Source organism: Achroia grisella, unplaced genomic scaffold (genome assembly GCF_030625045.1).
Source record: "Achroia grisella isolate CSIRO2021 unplaced genomic scaffold, CSIRO_AGI_Agris_v1 utg17285, whole genome shotgun sequence".
Taxonomy (NCBI): domain Eukaryota; kingdom Metazoa; phylum Arthropoda; class Insecta; order Lepidoptera; family Pyralidae; genus Achroia; species Achroia grisella.
Window position 1 is genome coordinate 88382 of NW_026712674.1, and position 17289 is coordinate 105670.

At 42.3% G+C, this 17289-nt stretch overlaps 1 protein-coding gene across 1 annotated transcript; it reads left to right on the forward strand.

The window, feature by feature from the left end:
- The first annotated feature begins 1693 nt into the window (after positions 1-1693).
- LOC131841482 (microsomal triacylglycerol transfer protein-like) lies at positions 1694-17017 on the forward strand. Its single transcript, XM_059189803.1, has 7 exons — positions 1694-2127; positions 2470-2667; positions 2774-2872; positions 3810-4136; positions 13200-13799; positions 14868-15306; positions 15786-17017. Exons 1-7 carry the CDS (start codon positions 1849-1851, stop codon positions 16610-16612), a joined length of 2769 nt encoding a protein of 922 aa, XP_059045786.1. The 5' UTR covers positions 1694-1848; the 3' UTR covers positions 16613-17017.
- Positions 17018-17289: the final 272 nt, after the last annotated feature.

Consider the following 17289-nt stretch of genomic DNA (forward strand, 5'->3'; position numbering starts at 1 on the left):
AGGTATCACACCGCAGTGGTCACCGCCACTATACTGTGCGGCAGCGGCGCGTGGTCACTGTCACAGTGCGCGTGCGCTGCGCGTGTGTGTGTGTGTGTGTGTGTGCGTGTGACACTACCAAGTCCTTGTATAACTTTAAACCAAATAAAATACCATTAATGAATAGTTACAGTTGTGTATTATTTATTTGTAAAAATAATCTGTCCTTACTGCTCCTGATGACTTCCGCTTTTATTTACTCTTTGTGAATAAAAAAAAACACATCCGCCTGGCTGCATCAATTATCAGAACCTATTTATTTTGATAATTGATCGTGGCGTTGTTTTGCACACTGCCTTACTTCCGATTGTCGCCAGTTCGATTCCTTGCAAATATATAATGATTTGTATTGTTCATACATAGAAAACATCCAGAACAATGTAGGCATCCATTCACAAAAAAAAATATTAAATATATTTCTATCAGTTGTCTAGTACCCTGAACACGAGCTCTGCTTAGCTTGGTTCTGAATGGCGCTGTGTGAATCGTCCCGAGTTATTGTGCATAATGAACACTGTTGTAAACGATTCACACTTACTGCTGCTACCTCTAGGGGCTCCTAACTTTCCACTAAATATTTAGGGAATAGTGGCACCGTCATATTCAGCCGTGCCGACAATGCTCCTCACCTCCACCTGAGGTCGGGACGCGCGGCTCGCGCCGCAACACGCGCGGCCTCCGGATGGACGCTCCTCCACTCCCAGATATTCATACGGGATTTCTGTTTCCAGTGGTAACCGCGTGGAGGTCAAACTGATATGGTACATAGTCATCAGTCCACATTATTAACGATCCTCTTATAGTTACTGTCCTAGACAGAATCCTTTCTTAAATGTATAATACTATACATTCCTAAGTCTTGTGATTTGGTCTTTTTAACCAACCGAATGACCGAAAAGAATCATATGTTACTGATTGTGGTCGTTCATTTAGTTAGACGGATACAATAAAGCGAACAGAGCAATGAACTCCATTGAACGGCTTACGATTACGAATGTTATGATTCACATGAGTACCGATACACAGACGCAGAGACTGAGATACATTTCTGACATGTGAGCGATACGACGCCTCGCCGCGTCGCCGCGTCGGCGTCGAGTTGTTATCGGTCAGTTCGATTTCCATCTCGATCAATATACCGCGAATGTAATAATAATAAATCTGAATATTGTAAATACAAAGAGTAATGCTAGAATTATATTTGTACGTGTATTCATTAATGGATTATTCTTGTTCATATGCATGCATATAGCGTTATGATCGTTTAAATTATTACCGATATATTTCATTAAATACTAATTGATATTTTCTCAGTTAGACACTATTTTTCTGTAGTAGTCTGTAGAATACAAATGGCCGAGTACGAAGCATAATTCATTAAATGATACTAGGGACATACTATGTAGCCATGATCGATCTGTGGCAGCCGCATATCGAAAAAAATATAACATCTATTTGGTTAGCCGGCTACTGTGTATGCTGCTATAATGCTTTTTGAATCAAAACTATTATTTTTACCAGATATTTCTTGCTATATTTGTCTTGATTCATAACAAGAAATATAATAGTATTTTATCTTATCATTTGCCACTGCCAATGTCACTTATACAAGTCACAAAGTTCATGTCAAACGCTTCTAAAGCCGTCACTCCGTCTGTCATGACGTCATGTGTTTCAATGTTTCGAATCGAATACTTTTTGACACTTGTTGTTGAAACTTTATTGGTGTACGCTGCGCATACTTTGTTAAGTTCAAAAGTTTAGAATGATGTTCAATAGTTTCTGAACTTGTGTTTACTTTGAAGGAAAATGATGTATTTTATTATATTTATATTTGTGTTGTCCCAGCCATGTGGTGTGGTAGTAAATCTAGTGTCAAGTTCTACGACGCCGGCGGGCGTCTTCGGCCGACTGGAGTTGTTCCGCTCGCCGGCGAGGTACGAGGTGGAGAGCTGGGTGGTGATGACGGACGAGACCCACAACGGGTCCTCCACCGGATACAATATCAAGGCCTCCCTGCTCGTGGAGCCCACTTGGGCGGCGCCCGATTATAGTGACATTTTATTGAAATTTCATCGTTCGTATTTAGTACCTAGCTGCTACCCTACCCGCGACTTCGCCCGCAAAGAAGTTAACTTTTTTTTATTGTAGTTAATAATTTTTTAAAAATAATAGTAACCCAAGTTACTCCTTATAACATTAGCTAACTGCTATTGAAAGTCCCGTCAAAATCGGTCCAGCCGTTTCAAAGATTAGCAAGAACAACAAACAGACAGACAATTTTTTTTTATATATGTTTTTGATGTAAGTTCAAGTACCATATGTACTTTTAATTTTAAATTACAAATAGACATAAATTTGTATAGATTTTTATAAACTGCTGCTCTATTTAGTAATATAATAATTTTCTCATCATTACTATACTTGCAGCTGCAGTCTCCTAAGTTGCATCTGCGACGTAATCGTTTGAAGGCAGAGTTCCTCCCGCACCCGTCCGTATGGGACTCACATACTGATTCAATTTTCTATGCCCATTGGAAGAATGGAGTCATTGAGAGTGCTCACTTGGACCCCAGCGATGTGCCTGATGTACTCAACTATAAAAAGTCACTCATCAGTTTATTTCAGGTAAGTAAATACTCACTACCGTCAGCTTCCAAACAAGTGACATGTTCATAAATACTTTGCTAATCATATTGACACATGATGTGTTACAATTACTATTTAATTTCAGTTTCAAGCTGTCGATGGAGAACATGTGGAGTCGGATATTTCAGGAAAATGTGATGTGATTTATGAATCCATATCTACAACAACCTTCAAGAAAACAAAGGTATGTCCATGAAGGTATCTGGTGGGAACTATCCAGTGTTTATATATTGAATTTATAAGAAAGAGAACTGTGTGACACTGTATTGAAATGTAGTATATGAAACTGTTATTAAAATTTTATTTTAAATAATATAACAGTGTGTACAGTATAGTAGTGGGCTCCATGTACATATTGCTCACAAGGTTGTCATAGTCACTGTCAGACAGCCAACCTAACCCAACCACATTTAGATGTGTCAGTATTATTATAATAGTCTATTCAATATATGGCAAATTATGTCATTATAATCTGCAATCTAACATGCAATCTGCAACTATATTACAAATGTAGTGATAGAAACAAAATAGAATTCATCTGAATTTAGCATATTATGTATTTCTGATAAATCAAATATTGTATTTGATTTGGAATATAGTCATAGTTATAAAGTTTTTTGTTGCTTTGCTCATATTTACATTTTTTAAGATATTGTTTGAAAACAAATGATTGAATAGAACTAATTAATTAGAGTACAAAATTAAATATAGTTACTAGAGAAGTAGACAACAAAATATAATGTTTGAGAGCAGTCGGGTGCTTACAAGTGGCACCTGTTCGCTGCACTAAGATATCACATGTGACCAGCTGTCTATACTTTTAAGACAGGGAACATATTTAGCTGAAAGAAAGAAAGAAAAAGTATTAAATAACAATTTACTATTTTAATACTTAATGACAATTGTGTATGGCAACTCGTCCCTGCACAGGATTGTCATTTACTGTAGACATTGACATCTCAATAACTGAGAAATGATGACTAATAAGTTTGGTAGAGTTATTTTCTAGTCATTCTCATATACCTATATGTATGATTGTTTATATACATATATATATATATATATATACATATATATATATATTTATGGGCGGCGTAAGTCACGATAAGGTCGTCGAACAGGTGAGGTGTTCCGCGGAGGAGGAGGACCCGGAGGCGGAGGACGGGTCCGAGGAGGACTCGGAGGACTCGGAGCCGAGCTCGGAGTTGGAGTATGCGGTGGACGCGCAGTCCGGCGCGCTGGTCGCGGCGCACGCGCGCCAGGCGCTGCGGCTCGGGCCCCGCGGCGCCGCGCTCGGCCTGCGCGCGGGGGCCAGCGCGCGCCGCGCCGGGCCCGCCCCCGCCGCCCCCGCCGCCCCCGCCCCCGCCCCCCCCGGCCCGCTGCCGGCCGCGCTGTCTCCGCTCGGGCTGGCGCCGGTGTTCGGGGAGGACCCCTTAGCCGACCACACGGTACTCGCACGCTCCCTCCCCCACCGGAACCTCACATTCGCAAGAAATAGTTCGTTCTCTCTCGATGTTTACGATGTACTCGTTTACGGACTATATAGCTTCGTATTTACGAAGCTACATAGTCCGTCCTCGACATGAAGCGGTCGCGATAGTGTTATCACAGCCGTGTGTTGTTCCACTCGGTAAACGTTATAATGTGCGGCGTTATCTCTCCGCGACCCCTGCACTCCGATAATGACTGCCCGAGATCGCATCCTCACGTCGTAATCTTGTCACCGAGTAAAGTTATCACGTTTAATTAGTTGAAAAATAAGGTAAATTCAAATAAAAAAATTGCAAAATGTATTTTTTTATTTGACGCATTGTTTTATGTAAATAATATTTGACGAAAATATATTTCGTCAAACAAATAGAACACAATGAAATTTGTATATCATATTAAAAAGCTAGGCTGCCTGGGATGACAGATATGGATAAATTAACCTACACAAATACATAAAGTTGAAATTTGTTTGTGATTAAACATTAATAAATTTCTACTGAATCCATGTAAAAGTATATATGGTGTCTTACAATAAAAAAAATTCTGAATGTTTTATCGTTTGTCAGCACTCCATTAACTTACTGTTGAATAATCTTATCCACGGATCCCCAAGGGTGTACTTTGATTAGGGTAGTTAAATAAATTAAACTACGGAAACCTTTCCACAGTGGTTGTTATATTATTTATATTAATAATTATTCAAAGACTATATGTGTTCCAAAAAAAATCTAAATAGCGTGATGTAGAAAAAAGTATAAAAACTAAACAACGCCATCTAGTGGCACACTTAGGAACTAAAACAAACGTAATCTCGTTCGATTGTACATTCTGCCCACCAAGGACAAATTGCATCTTGTCCTTTACAATTATCAACCTGCCCACCGTGATGTACTTTAATCAAATAAATTTACTGTAACTACTTATTATTAACGAAAATAAAATATTACATTCAAAAGAGTACCTTACTCAAAGAAGTTTGAACACAAATAATATAAACTAAACAAAAACCTGCCATTATTTGGCTATTGGTAAAATACACAATTTTGAAGTGGGCCTTTTAAGACATCCATTTTTAGTTTTTAATGTTACTACTCTAATTATATTATCTTGTCCTGGATGAGTAGCAACTATCCTGCCATAAAGCCAACGAGATGGAGGTAAACCCTCTTCCTTTATAGCTACTACATCCCCTAAATTTGGTTGCGGAGTTTGTGATGCCCATCTATAACGATGGAAAAATTTAGTTAGGTATTCTTTAGACCACTGACGCCAAAAATCTTGCACTATCCTCTGTGTATATTGCCACCGCCTTAAAGAGCTCACATTGGATGACGTAAAATCATAATCAGGGGCTGTTCTCAACGGTTCTCCTATCAAGAAATGTCCTGGCGTCAATACATTTAAGCTATCAGGATCATCGTTGAGTACTGATTGAGGCCTTGAGTTTAAACAAGCCTCGATTTGAATGAGTACTGTAGCCATTTCTTCGTACGTTAACGTTGAATTGCCTATTATTCGTTTCAGGTGGTATTTCACTGATCGGATCCCTCTTTCCCAAAGTCCTCCAAAATTAGGGGCGTGCGGAGGAATAAAACGCCATGTGCAACCAAGTATTGCCAGTGATTCTGCTACTTCGTCCATTACAGCTTTATTTTCTGCATGGAACAGTTTTTTAAGTTCAACGGCTGCACCAACGAAATTCGTGCCATTGTCACTCCAGAGTTCTGTACAGGAACCACGCCTAGCCACAAATCGTTTATAAGCACTTAGAAATCCTTCCGATGTAAGGTCGCTCACAACCTCTATATGCACCGCACGAGTGACCATACAAACGAATAGGCATATATATCCCTTATAGGATCTGAAACCTCTGCCTTTAGTTGTTCTGATCTGAATGGGACCAGCATAATCTACTCCACTGTGCTTGAATGGACGTGTAGGAGTAACTCTACTTGATGGCAACTGTCCCATCAATTGGCTTTGAGTTGTACCTGCGTTTTTTATGCATGTTACACATTTACGGCAGTATGATTTTACTAGCTGTTTCCCGCCCAATATCCAAAATTTTGACTGAAGATAGCTTAGAGTCAATTGCAGTCCACCATGTAAAGTTTGCATGTGTGCATCCGCTATCAAAAGTGTGGTTAACGAAGACTGTTTAGGGATCAATAGAGGGTGTTTCTGATTATAGGATAGTTGGGAATGTTCTAATCTTCCACCTACTCTCAACAAGCCCTTTTGGTCTATGAACGGGTTCAATGGTTTCAGTGGACCCTTCAGTTTATTTGTCTTCATTGTACTATTAGTGTTACTAAAAACCTTTAGAAAATGTTCTCTCTGACACTGCCTTACGCACGTTTCCAGAGCATCACTCAATTCTTTCGCAGAGAGGTACTTACTACGAGACGTATCATTCCGTCCTTTTCTGAAATTTAGAAAACGTCTGCAGTATGCAATTATCCTTACCAATCTGTTAAGCGAAGAATATTTATCCCATATAAAACAAGTTGTAACTGTAATATGAACTTTGGCTGTTTCTAGTTCTGTTTCGACATCTTTTGGTTTTACGTACAGTATTTCCTTATCATGCAAGAATCGTGGACCTTCAAACCACATTACATTATTTTTCAGTTCTGATGGATACAACCCTCTGGACGCATGGTCAGCGGGATTGCATTTGGTACCAACATGCGACCAATAATGACTATCTAAATTGGTCAGAATTTCAGACACACGATTTGCAACAAATACCTTCCAACGATTTGGATGACTATTAATCCATGCGAGCACTACTGTAGAGTCAGTCCACGCATGCAGGTAAGTCTTTTGGATGTTCAATACCTTTGCAGTTTCAATTAAAAGTTTAGTCAGTAATACTGCTCCACACAATTCCAATCTGGGAACCGACACTTGTTTGACCGGCGCCACTTTTGTTTTTGCAGAGATCAATGTGACTCGAACATTTCCCTCCAAATCAACTACGCGAGCATACACAACCGCCCCATAAGCCGATTGTGATGCGTCACAAAACCCATGCAACTCAACTTTAACATCACTTGCCTTGGTACCTATCCATCTCGGTATTTCAATTTCAGTTAAAATAGTTAGTTCATTTCGATATTTAATCCATTCTTGAAGTATTTTTTCAGGTACTATTTCGTCCCAATCAATTCCTGTTAACCATAGTTTCTGTATAATAATTTTGAAAAGAATTGTACATGGCGCTACCCATCCCAGAGGATCATAAAAACGTGATATATCAGAAATAATTTTTCTTTTAGTAATTGGTTCTTTCAGGTCTGGCAGCTTTACAGTATAGTGGAAGGCATCGCGTCTACGGTTCCAGGTAAGTCCTACAATTTTAATAAATATCATCTGTCTTTATTTTTAATTCTTCTTTCAGATCATAATAATCTTTCATCTGTTTTTTAATTCTTCTTTCAGATCATCTGTCTTTCTAGATTCCTTCATTTCTATTAACAACTCATTATCATTCGTAGTCCATTTTTGTAACTCAAATCCTCCTTTTATTAGTAAATCATTCATTTCTTTATATATTTTTATACCTTCAGCTTTATCTTGACAGCCCGTTAATAGATCGTCCATGTAAAAGTCAGTCCTTACCCTTCCAGCAGCTAATGGGTATCTATTTTCTTCATCCTCAGCTATTTGTTGCAGCGTTTTTATTGCCAGATAGGGTGCAGATGCTGTCCCAAAAGTAACACGAAGTAATCTATAATGTTTAATTTGATCTTCAATTTGCCATAATATACGCTGAAAATTAATATCTTGTTTATTAACACGAATTTGACGGTACATTTTGACTACATCAGCAGCTAAACAAATAGGCCAAGTTCTCCACCGTATCATAATATGTCTTAATTCAGACTGTAAAGCAGGTCCTACTAACATATAATCGTTCAGTGAACGTCCATTTGTTCCCTTACAGGAGGCGTCGAAGACCACCCGTACTTTCGTTGTATCTTTATCATTTTTTACTACAGCATGATGAGGTAAGTAAATAGCATCAACACTCTCAATTTCATTTACAGGTACCTCCTCCATGTGACCAAGAGATAAGTATTCATTTATTACTTCTTCATAACTTTTCTTTAAATCTTCATTTTTATTTAATCTTATCATTAATAATTTTAATCTTTTTTCAGATATCTGCAGGGATCTACTCACCAACGGACTCTCCTTGAATGGAAGACGAACAACATATTTACCATCAATATCTCGATAAGTAGTATCAGTGTAATATTTTTCACACGTTTTTTCTTCATCGGTAAGTAATTTTTCCCTTGTCAATTCTGTATCTGATATTCCCAGAATTTCTTTAATATTTCATTTTCTTCTATACAGTGCATAACCTTTATTTCAGGATGCGGGTTGGCAGACACTTGAACTACTCCAGATAATATCCAGCCTAATCTAGTAGATTGTGCTACCAATGTCTCCGATGGACTCCTTTTTATTCCATCTTGTAATATACGACAATATACCTCCGCTCCCAATAATAAATCTATGCGATTGGGAGTATTATAACTTGGGTCCGCAAGAGTAACATTCTTGAGATCCTCCCATTCTAATGATTCCACTCTTTTTGTTGGTAGAATACTGGTAATACATTTCAAAACATATGCCTTTATAATAATAGTAAAATTAGTGTCAACTAGAGACTTCAGTTCTATGTTCACCATAGCCTTGGAGATGATATCCTTATCTCCACCCAATCCAGATATTTGCCCTCTGATCGGGATCTTTTTTAAACCCAAATATTGAACTATAGACTCCGTGACAAATGAAGATTGTGATCCTTGATCTATCAAAGCTCGTATAGTGTAACCCAGACCATTTCTCGACTTGGCTTCGACTAGCGCCGTAGCTAGTAAAACCTGATTACTAATTCGACCTGTCGAGAAACAACTTATAGACTGAGTTGGTTTATCTACTTCCACACCTGAGCTAGTAGACGGGACAACACACTCATTGGACGATGACCTTTCATCACTATTAACAACATCACTGTTACCCGTGGGGTGTAAAAGAGAGTGGTGTTTTCTTTTGCACACACGACATTTTATTGGAATAAAGCATGCTTTGGCAGAGTGGTTGCTACCCAAGCAATTAAAACAAAGATTATTTGTTTGTACAAATTGACGGCGATTATTAACATTTTCTTTAGCAAACTTTTTACAATAACAGAGTTTGTGACCTTCCATACAAAACTGACATTTAGCATTGGTGACATGAAATGATTTAGGCTTACTAATTTGAAACCCTTTGTTACTATTCTGAGACTTATTTATTACATTAGGTTTATTATCTAAAAATTCAATAGCACGATAGCGACTAGTCAAAAACTCTTTAAATTGTTCGTAAGACGGTAACTCATCAGACGACTTACTATTATTTGTAAAATTAAATTCCCATTGTCGCCTAGTTTCATAATCTAATTTTAAAGTTAAAATATGTATAACTAAAATATCCCATCCCTTGACATCAACACCAATATTACATAAAGTCGCCAAACAATCATTAGTTGTATCTATCAATTCCTTGATACCCGTAGCGGATTCACATGTTAAATTTCTCTGACTTAAAAACCTTTTCAATATATGATGACAGATGTATTTTTTATTATTATATCGTTCCTCTAATAAAGACCAACACCTTTCATAATTACTGCCCATAATAGGTATATGCTTTAAAACTTGTTCGGCTTCGCCTGTTAAATAGCCCTTCAAATAATGTAGTTTTTCGACATCATCCAAAGTTTGATTTTGGTGAATTAAGGATTTAAATAAATCGTGGAAGGCACTCCACTCCGAATATTGGCCTGAAAAGCCTTTTATATTTATTTTCGGCAATTTTACATGCGTAGAACCACTAGTAGAACCACGCGACTGTTCCGTATTAATATTTGACTGAGCGCTATTAAAAGTTGACAAAATTCTTTTTAAATCACCTTTAAAATTCAGATACATTTGTTCAGTTTCATCATAATAATCATTCGCTACATAACTAGAAGATCTCAATAATTTTGGCTCTACAGTGCGCATTATATCCTTATGACCATTTAAAAAATCAAACCAATACTGATCTAAACTTTCTAACCTTCCTTCTACGTACTCCTTTGTTAGTCTTTCTTTCGGACATTTTTTAAAATTAACTTGTGCCTTTTTAATACGCGAATTAAGATCCTCTTGAAACATAACTAAAGATTCCATGTTTACACAGTAATAATATTATAAACAAATAAAAAACAAATTTTTAATAGAATATTTTAAACAAAGTTCTATCTTTAGTAAACACACAAAATTTATTTCCTTATAATTTAAAAGTAAATTAATATTTATTGTAGTGACTAAAACTGCTATGTATAAAAATTTTTAAAATTATTCTAAGTGTTTAGAAAAGATTGCACCTTAAATAAAAATCGGGCATGGATTCCCCGTCTCTTCAATATTTGTAAAACTATTCTAAGTCCTAAAATTACTATTAACTACATACAATTAATTTTAAAATTTCTAAGTTATTATTTTCCTATATATAAAGTTCAATATTGCTTGTAATTTTCACTCTTCTATGAATAGTTTAATATCTTCTAAATTTTATTGAAATTCTAAGTTAAAATCTTCTAGTATTTAAGACTCAAAATCACTTGGCAAAACGAAATAACTATAAAATGTACTCACAGTTGTTTTCCCACTATTTCAACACAACACAAATTGATGTACTTGCCGCCACTGCTCGCCTTACACAATGAGACACAGTGTTGCCTCACTTCTCGCCTTCAGCTCTGCTTTACTCTTCTCCAGTCCTGTTGTCCTGACAGCGCCCCCACGCCGTCTGAAGCTCCGCTCTGCTGCTTCGCTTCTGCTTCTGCTTCTGCTTCGTAACTACGTTTGCAACAGCAATCCACTGCCCGTAGTTCTCATGTGCCAAAAAATGCACCACCACTAGGATGCCTGCCGAATCCGGCACTCGAAGGACCATGTTGCGGGTGATTAATAAGATGTTGTTGGTCGAGACGATGTATATTAGAGATGGTAATAAACTGATAATATGTACATAGAAATAATGATCTTATATACTAAATAAAAGTAGTAAAATGTAAGGTGGGGTGACACAGTTTAGATACAGCAGTGCCTAGTAGACAATATTGAATTTGTCTTACTAGACATTATTAAATGCAATTATTATTTTATGTATCTAGGTGACTGTGTCCCATAGATATTCCCCCCTTGAGAGAAAAATATATATATATTACACACAAAAAAATTTATAAAAGTTAACTGTAAAATCTAAGATATTATGCACTTTAGTAACAATAAAAATTCATTATACCCAAATAATGACGTAAATCTTCGACTGTCGTGGGTTTAGGGTACTCGTCGATTGCTTGTCATTTTTCTTGCGTCGGTTTCATCCCTTGGCTCGTTATATGATAACCAAGAAAATCTAACTCATTTGTGAAGAACTCGCATTTGCTCATATTAATTGTTTGCGGCGAATAGTTTGAATTCGCTAGCGCTCTCTTTGGTCTGTGCTTGTTTTTTATTCATCGAGATTTTTGCTCCGGTGTCCACCAAAATTCTATAGCCACTGTTAGAGTCGGTTATAGCTAGGCGGTTAGACGGATGAACAGCACAGCGTTCCGTCTTATTCTGCGTCGAATCTAGTTTTCCGACGGTTGTCTATAGGAGCATGTCACGTTTGTATGCCTTTTCTTTATATTTGCGATGATATAATATAAATAATAGTCATTTTTCTGACTATGCAATGACCGTAGGTGCGAATTTGACCCAGATCGGTAGTTGCTGCTTCTGTTTGTGTGTGGCGAGCGATTTTCGCGTATAACAGCAATTTCGCGCTCTGTCGCAATTAGTGACGACAGGTGTGCAATGACGTCGGCGGTGACTGTTGGCTGTACTTTTGTAGACAGCATTTTTGCTTTATTTTTCCAGTTTCAATTTTTCGTCCAGAGATTATATCCAGCAGGCAGTTGTGTTTACTGGGGGCGTAGCACGGCAGGATCCTTGTTGCGCAGTATTGCCAACGACTTTTATGCCTCTTGAATTTCCGAGCCGGTGAGACCCGCGCTGGGAAGCCGGTGGAAATGTGCAATCGTTGGTGGTGCGCAGGATGCCGTCAGACATAGATCTCTTCGTTTGATCTCGTTGTTTTCCCAGGTATCGTCTCGACCACGTCGGGCAGATCACGTCGGGGTCACCACTGTTGCGGGTGATTAATAAGATGTTGTTGGTCGAGACGATGTATATTAGAGATGGTAATAAACTGATAATATGTACATAGAAATAATGATCTTATATACTAAATAAAAATAGGAAAATGTAAGGTGGGGTGACACAGTTTAGATACAGCAGTGCCTAGTAGACAATATTGAATTTGTCTTACTAGACATTATTAAATGCAATTATTATTTTATGTATCTAGGTGACTGTGTCCCATAGATATTCCCCCCTTGAGAGAAAAAAAAAATATATTACACACACAGATAATAAAATTATAAAAGTTAACTGTAAAGTGACTGTGTCCCATAGACCACAATGAATAATCTTATCCACGGATCCCCAAGGGTGTACTTTGATTAGGGTAGTTAAATAAATTAAACTACGGAAACCTTTCCACAGTGGTTGTTATATTATTTATATTAATAATTATTCAAAGACTATATGTGTTCCAAAAAAAATCTAAATAGCGTGATGTAGAAAAAAGTATAAAAACTAAACAACGCCATCTAGTGGCACACTTAGGAACTAAAACAAACGTAATCTCGTTCGATTGTACACTGTCGAAAAACTTATTTTAATATTTTTCTTTAAAGATATGGCAAACAACAAAAACGAAAAGGTAGCGAGAATTAATTTTCTCAGTGACGCCATTTAGTTTTATTTATAGGAACTAACATCTTACTATGGGTACTACTATTACACACTGTTAATCTCTGAAACGACTTAATTCTAAGATATTTAATGTGATAAGTGGCGTAGACTACGTTTATCGCCACGTCACATACAATGCATTTACCTCGCTGCAATCTATTTTGTGAGAGTATGCGAAAAGACGGCGCGGACCGTCCATCGAAATACACGCGGCGGTGTGGTGCGCAGCCGCTGGAGGAGGCGGTGGAGCGCGCGCGGCCCGCGCTGCAGGCCGAGGAGGCCGGCCGCGGCGGGGGGGCGGAGCAGGCCGCCGCCGCCGCCGAGCTGCTGCCGGCGCTGCGGGCCGCGCGCGAGCCCGAGCTGGCCGCGCTGCTGCGGCGCGAGAGCCTGGAGCCGGTGCGGCCCGCGCTGGTGCGGCTGCTGGCGCTGGCGGGCACGGCGGCCGCGCACCGCGCCGCGGACGGGCTGCTGCGGCTGGCCGCGCCCGCGCCGCCGCCGCTGGCGCGCGAGTACCTGGCGGCGGCGGCGCTGGCCGCGCGGCCGCGGCCCGCGCTGGTGGCGGCGCTGCTGCGGCTGGGCGGGGAGGCGCGGGACGCGGCGGCGGGCGGCGCGGCGCTGCTGGCGGCGGCGGCGGCCGCGCCCCGCGCCGGGCCCGCCGCCGCCGCCGCCGCCCGCGACCACCTGCTGCGCTCGCTCGCCAGGTGCAAGGTGAGCCCTCCACTGCGATCGCACGGCTGCGATGCTCCTACTGAATGTTTATACTGCGGCATTCACTATACTTTATAATATAATAAACGACGTCTACAGCTTTTTTGTCATTATACAGTACGACCATGCTTCGATTAGAGATATTTTTAAAAGAACGACATAAGATCGAGCTATATCTACATTAAATGGACAATGTATTTAAGATACTTAATGGGATAAAAAAAATTGCTTAAAATCACTTCATAAAGAAGGGTAAAATGGTTATATTATCTTTAAGAAATAGACATACACCATTGTGAACATTTTTTTTTCTTTTGTTGACCTTTTTAAGGTGTAAAATACTATAATACATAACATATTTTGATTTACTACGTGAAGTTCGGCCAGCGTTTGCAAAATGATCGCAAAAAAAAAATGTGTTTATTTACGACCTCACATTAGAAACCTCTAAATTTATCACTGTTTGTCTCCAATATTATGGATATATTATTATACAAACATATAAACATTCCTCTTGAGTATGTCTCACGACGGCCGCGCTGTCTAAGAAGAAGGAGGACAAACCCTCCAACCGACCCGTGGCTCCAACCTCGCGAGTGTACTGTCCTGAGAAGTACACGCGAATGAGTATCTATTTCGACGGCCTATAAATAATTTAATATCTGTTCCTTGTCCCTTGAAAACTTTCTGAGGCAGTAGATATCACAGTGATGACTCACGGCACAGAGACGTGCTTCGCTTTCTATGTCGCTGATACGCGAACTCTTACAGCCGTTTACGATTCTCTAACGTAGATACGGGATGCCGGTAGTTTCCGGTTCCTTCTCATTGTTCCCTCGATGTATGCCGTCCTGCATCACCGTTCTCGCGTCGTCGTACCACGGATCCTCCCGTAGTGCACGGTGGAAGTCCGCGTATTCAGCCGCGCAGTCGCTACCACTCTGCTCGTTAAGTTTCATCGCGTGCAGATCGTCGGTCACCGTACACCGTCCGAGGCGCCCGATCGCCTGCGGGCGGACACTTCCAGCGCTCGAGTCGCGAATCTAAATATCGGTTCGTTCGGTACAGGAGGAGGAGTGCCGCGCGGTGCGGCTGCTGGCGCTGGGCAACCTGCGGCGCGAGGACACCGCGGAGGCGCTGCTGGAGCACGCGGAGCGCGGCGCGGGCGCGGCGGCGCGGGCGGCGCTGCACGCGCTGCAGGCCGCGCCGCCGGCCGCGCTGCGCCCGGCGCCGCGCCGCCGCCGCCTGCTGGCGCTCGCGTGCGGCGCGGGCCGGCCGCTGCGCGAGCGCGCCGCCGCGCTCGACCTGGCCGCGCGCCGCGCGCCGCTCGCCGCGCCGGCCGAGCTGCGCGCGCTGCTCGCCGCCGCCGCCGCCTGCGGCCCGCGCGAGCTGCGCCGCCTCCTGTGGCAGCGCCTGCGGCAGCTCGCCGCCGACGACCCCGCCGTCGCCGCCGCCCTGCGCGCGCAGCCTCTCACTCTAGTCTCTTGGGACGCTCAGGCGCAGCCCGGTGCGGAACGAGTTTTCTCTCTTTAGAAAAATAAACACATTGTATATGAAAAACTGAAAAAGAAATTAGGCCACAGTCAAAATTTTAAAAATAGCAACAAAATAATACTCGCAGGGACCGGTCTGTTCTGGTTATGAACACTGATTAGACTAATTCCTTTTGCAGTAGCATGTGCTGGTGGTCACTCTTATGAATCAGTATGTTTCATTGTAAACATATACAACATTTATTTGAAAATAATTTAAGCTGAATTTCTTGTTAGCTCATTTTATCTTGAAATCATTCTGAATTGACGGTAGACTTGCATTATTTTTTTTAATATCCATGATATTAGTTGTTCAAAATCAAAAATCATTTATTCGTGTGGGACATTGTAGCTGCTTATGAACATCAAATTAATTTAATTAATACTTGTATTTGTAACATAAAAAAATAATATTTGACAAAATATGTTATGAAGGAGTCCTCTGTCCGTGCAGGCACGTCGTCGGTGCTGGTGCGGAGCACGGGCTGGGCCGCGCTGGGCCAACGCGCGCGGCTCGAGTCCGTGCAGGTGGCGGCCGGCGGGCTGCTGAGCTCCGGCCGCGTGCGGCTCGTGCTGGACGCGGCCGGCGCGGAGAGCGAGCAGCTCGCCGTCGAGATGTGGACGCGCGGGCTCGAGGCGCTGGCCGGCACGCCAGGCGCCGCGTCCGGCGACCGGGACGAGCCGGACGAGCCGGACGAGTCGGACGAGTCGGACGCGGCGGTCGCCGGCGGGCTGGAGCTGGGCGTGGGCGGCGCGCGGCTGGCCGGGCTGCGGCTGTTCGTGGGGCGGGCCGAGCTGCTGGGCCACGTGTGGGCGGGCGCGGGCAGCGAGCCCACGCCGGTGCTGCGCGCGCTGCGGCCGCTGCGGGCGCTGGAGGCGCGCGCGGCGCTGGTGGCGGGCGCGGCGCTGCACTGGCGGCGGCGCGCGGCGGCGGCGCTGGCGCTGGACGCGCAGGCGCAGGTGTCGCTGTGGTCGCGCAGCGCGCGCGCCGAGCTGGAGCTGCGCGCGGCGGTGGCGGGCCACGTGTCGGCGGCCGCGGGCCCGCTGCGGGGCTGGGCGCGCTCGTCCGCCGCGCCGCGCCTGCGCCTGGCCGCCGACCTCGACTTCTACGACGGCGTGACGCTGTGCGTGCGCGCGCACGTGCACGCCGCGCCGCTGCGGCACGAGGCGGCGCTGGGCGGCGGCCGCCGCGCCGCCAGCCTGCCCGCGCCCGGCCGCACGCTCGCGCTCGGCGCCGACAACGACCGCGCCTGCCGCCGCCTGGTCGCGCCCGAACACTAGCGCGGTCGCCGCAGAGACATCCCGAGACCGCCCCGACGCCGATCGTCTTGAAGATTAATTTATTACATAGATCACAGGCCAAAGAGACACTCTAACGATATATTTAATTAAATTATTAAGAATTCGACATAATATATTTAAAGCGGAATCCTCGACAACAGGATTCATTCCAGTCTGTCTCGAATCAGTCACTGTATATTAAAACTAAATATGTATAATGTATGTCAGAGTAATGAGTAATGAATGCACAATAATAGTCACAAACAAAATAAACTAGTTTATGTTATTATTTCTTTATTATTATTTTTTTTTTTTTGTAATCAAATATGACATTAATTAAATTATTATTATATTTATCCTTTTCGTCATAATGTTTATTATAAATATAACGGAATCTCAAATAAATATTCAACAAATAAAACTGTTTTTTTTTTTAAACACCGTGTTACTTTGACCCTAAATAAAACATTAAACGAAATGGGACACGTCGCCGCACTAGGGGCGCGACATAACATCACCCCCCCCTCGTGTAGAGCGCTGGCGCGTGCAGCTGCCTCGGCTCACTGCCGCAGCGCATCGTGCGGTTCACGTCCGCGATCGAAACACACAGTCTACGGTTCGCCAGATACGACCCCCGTAAGCGCACACGTGTGTGCGTGTTTTAAATTTTCCTTCGA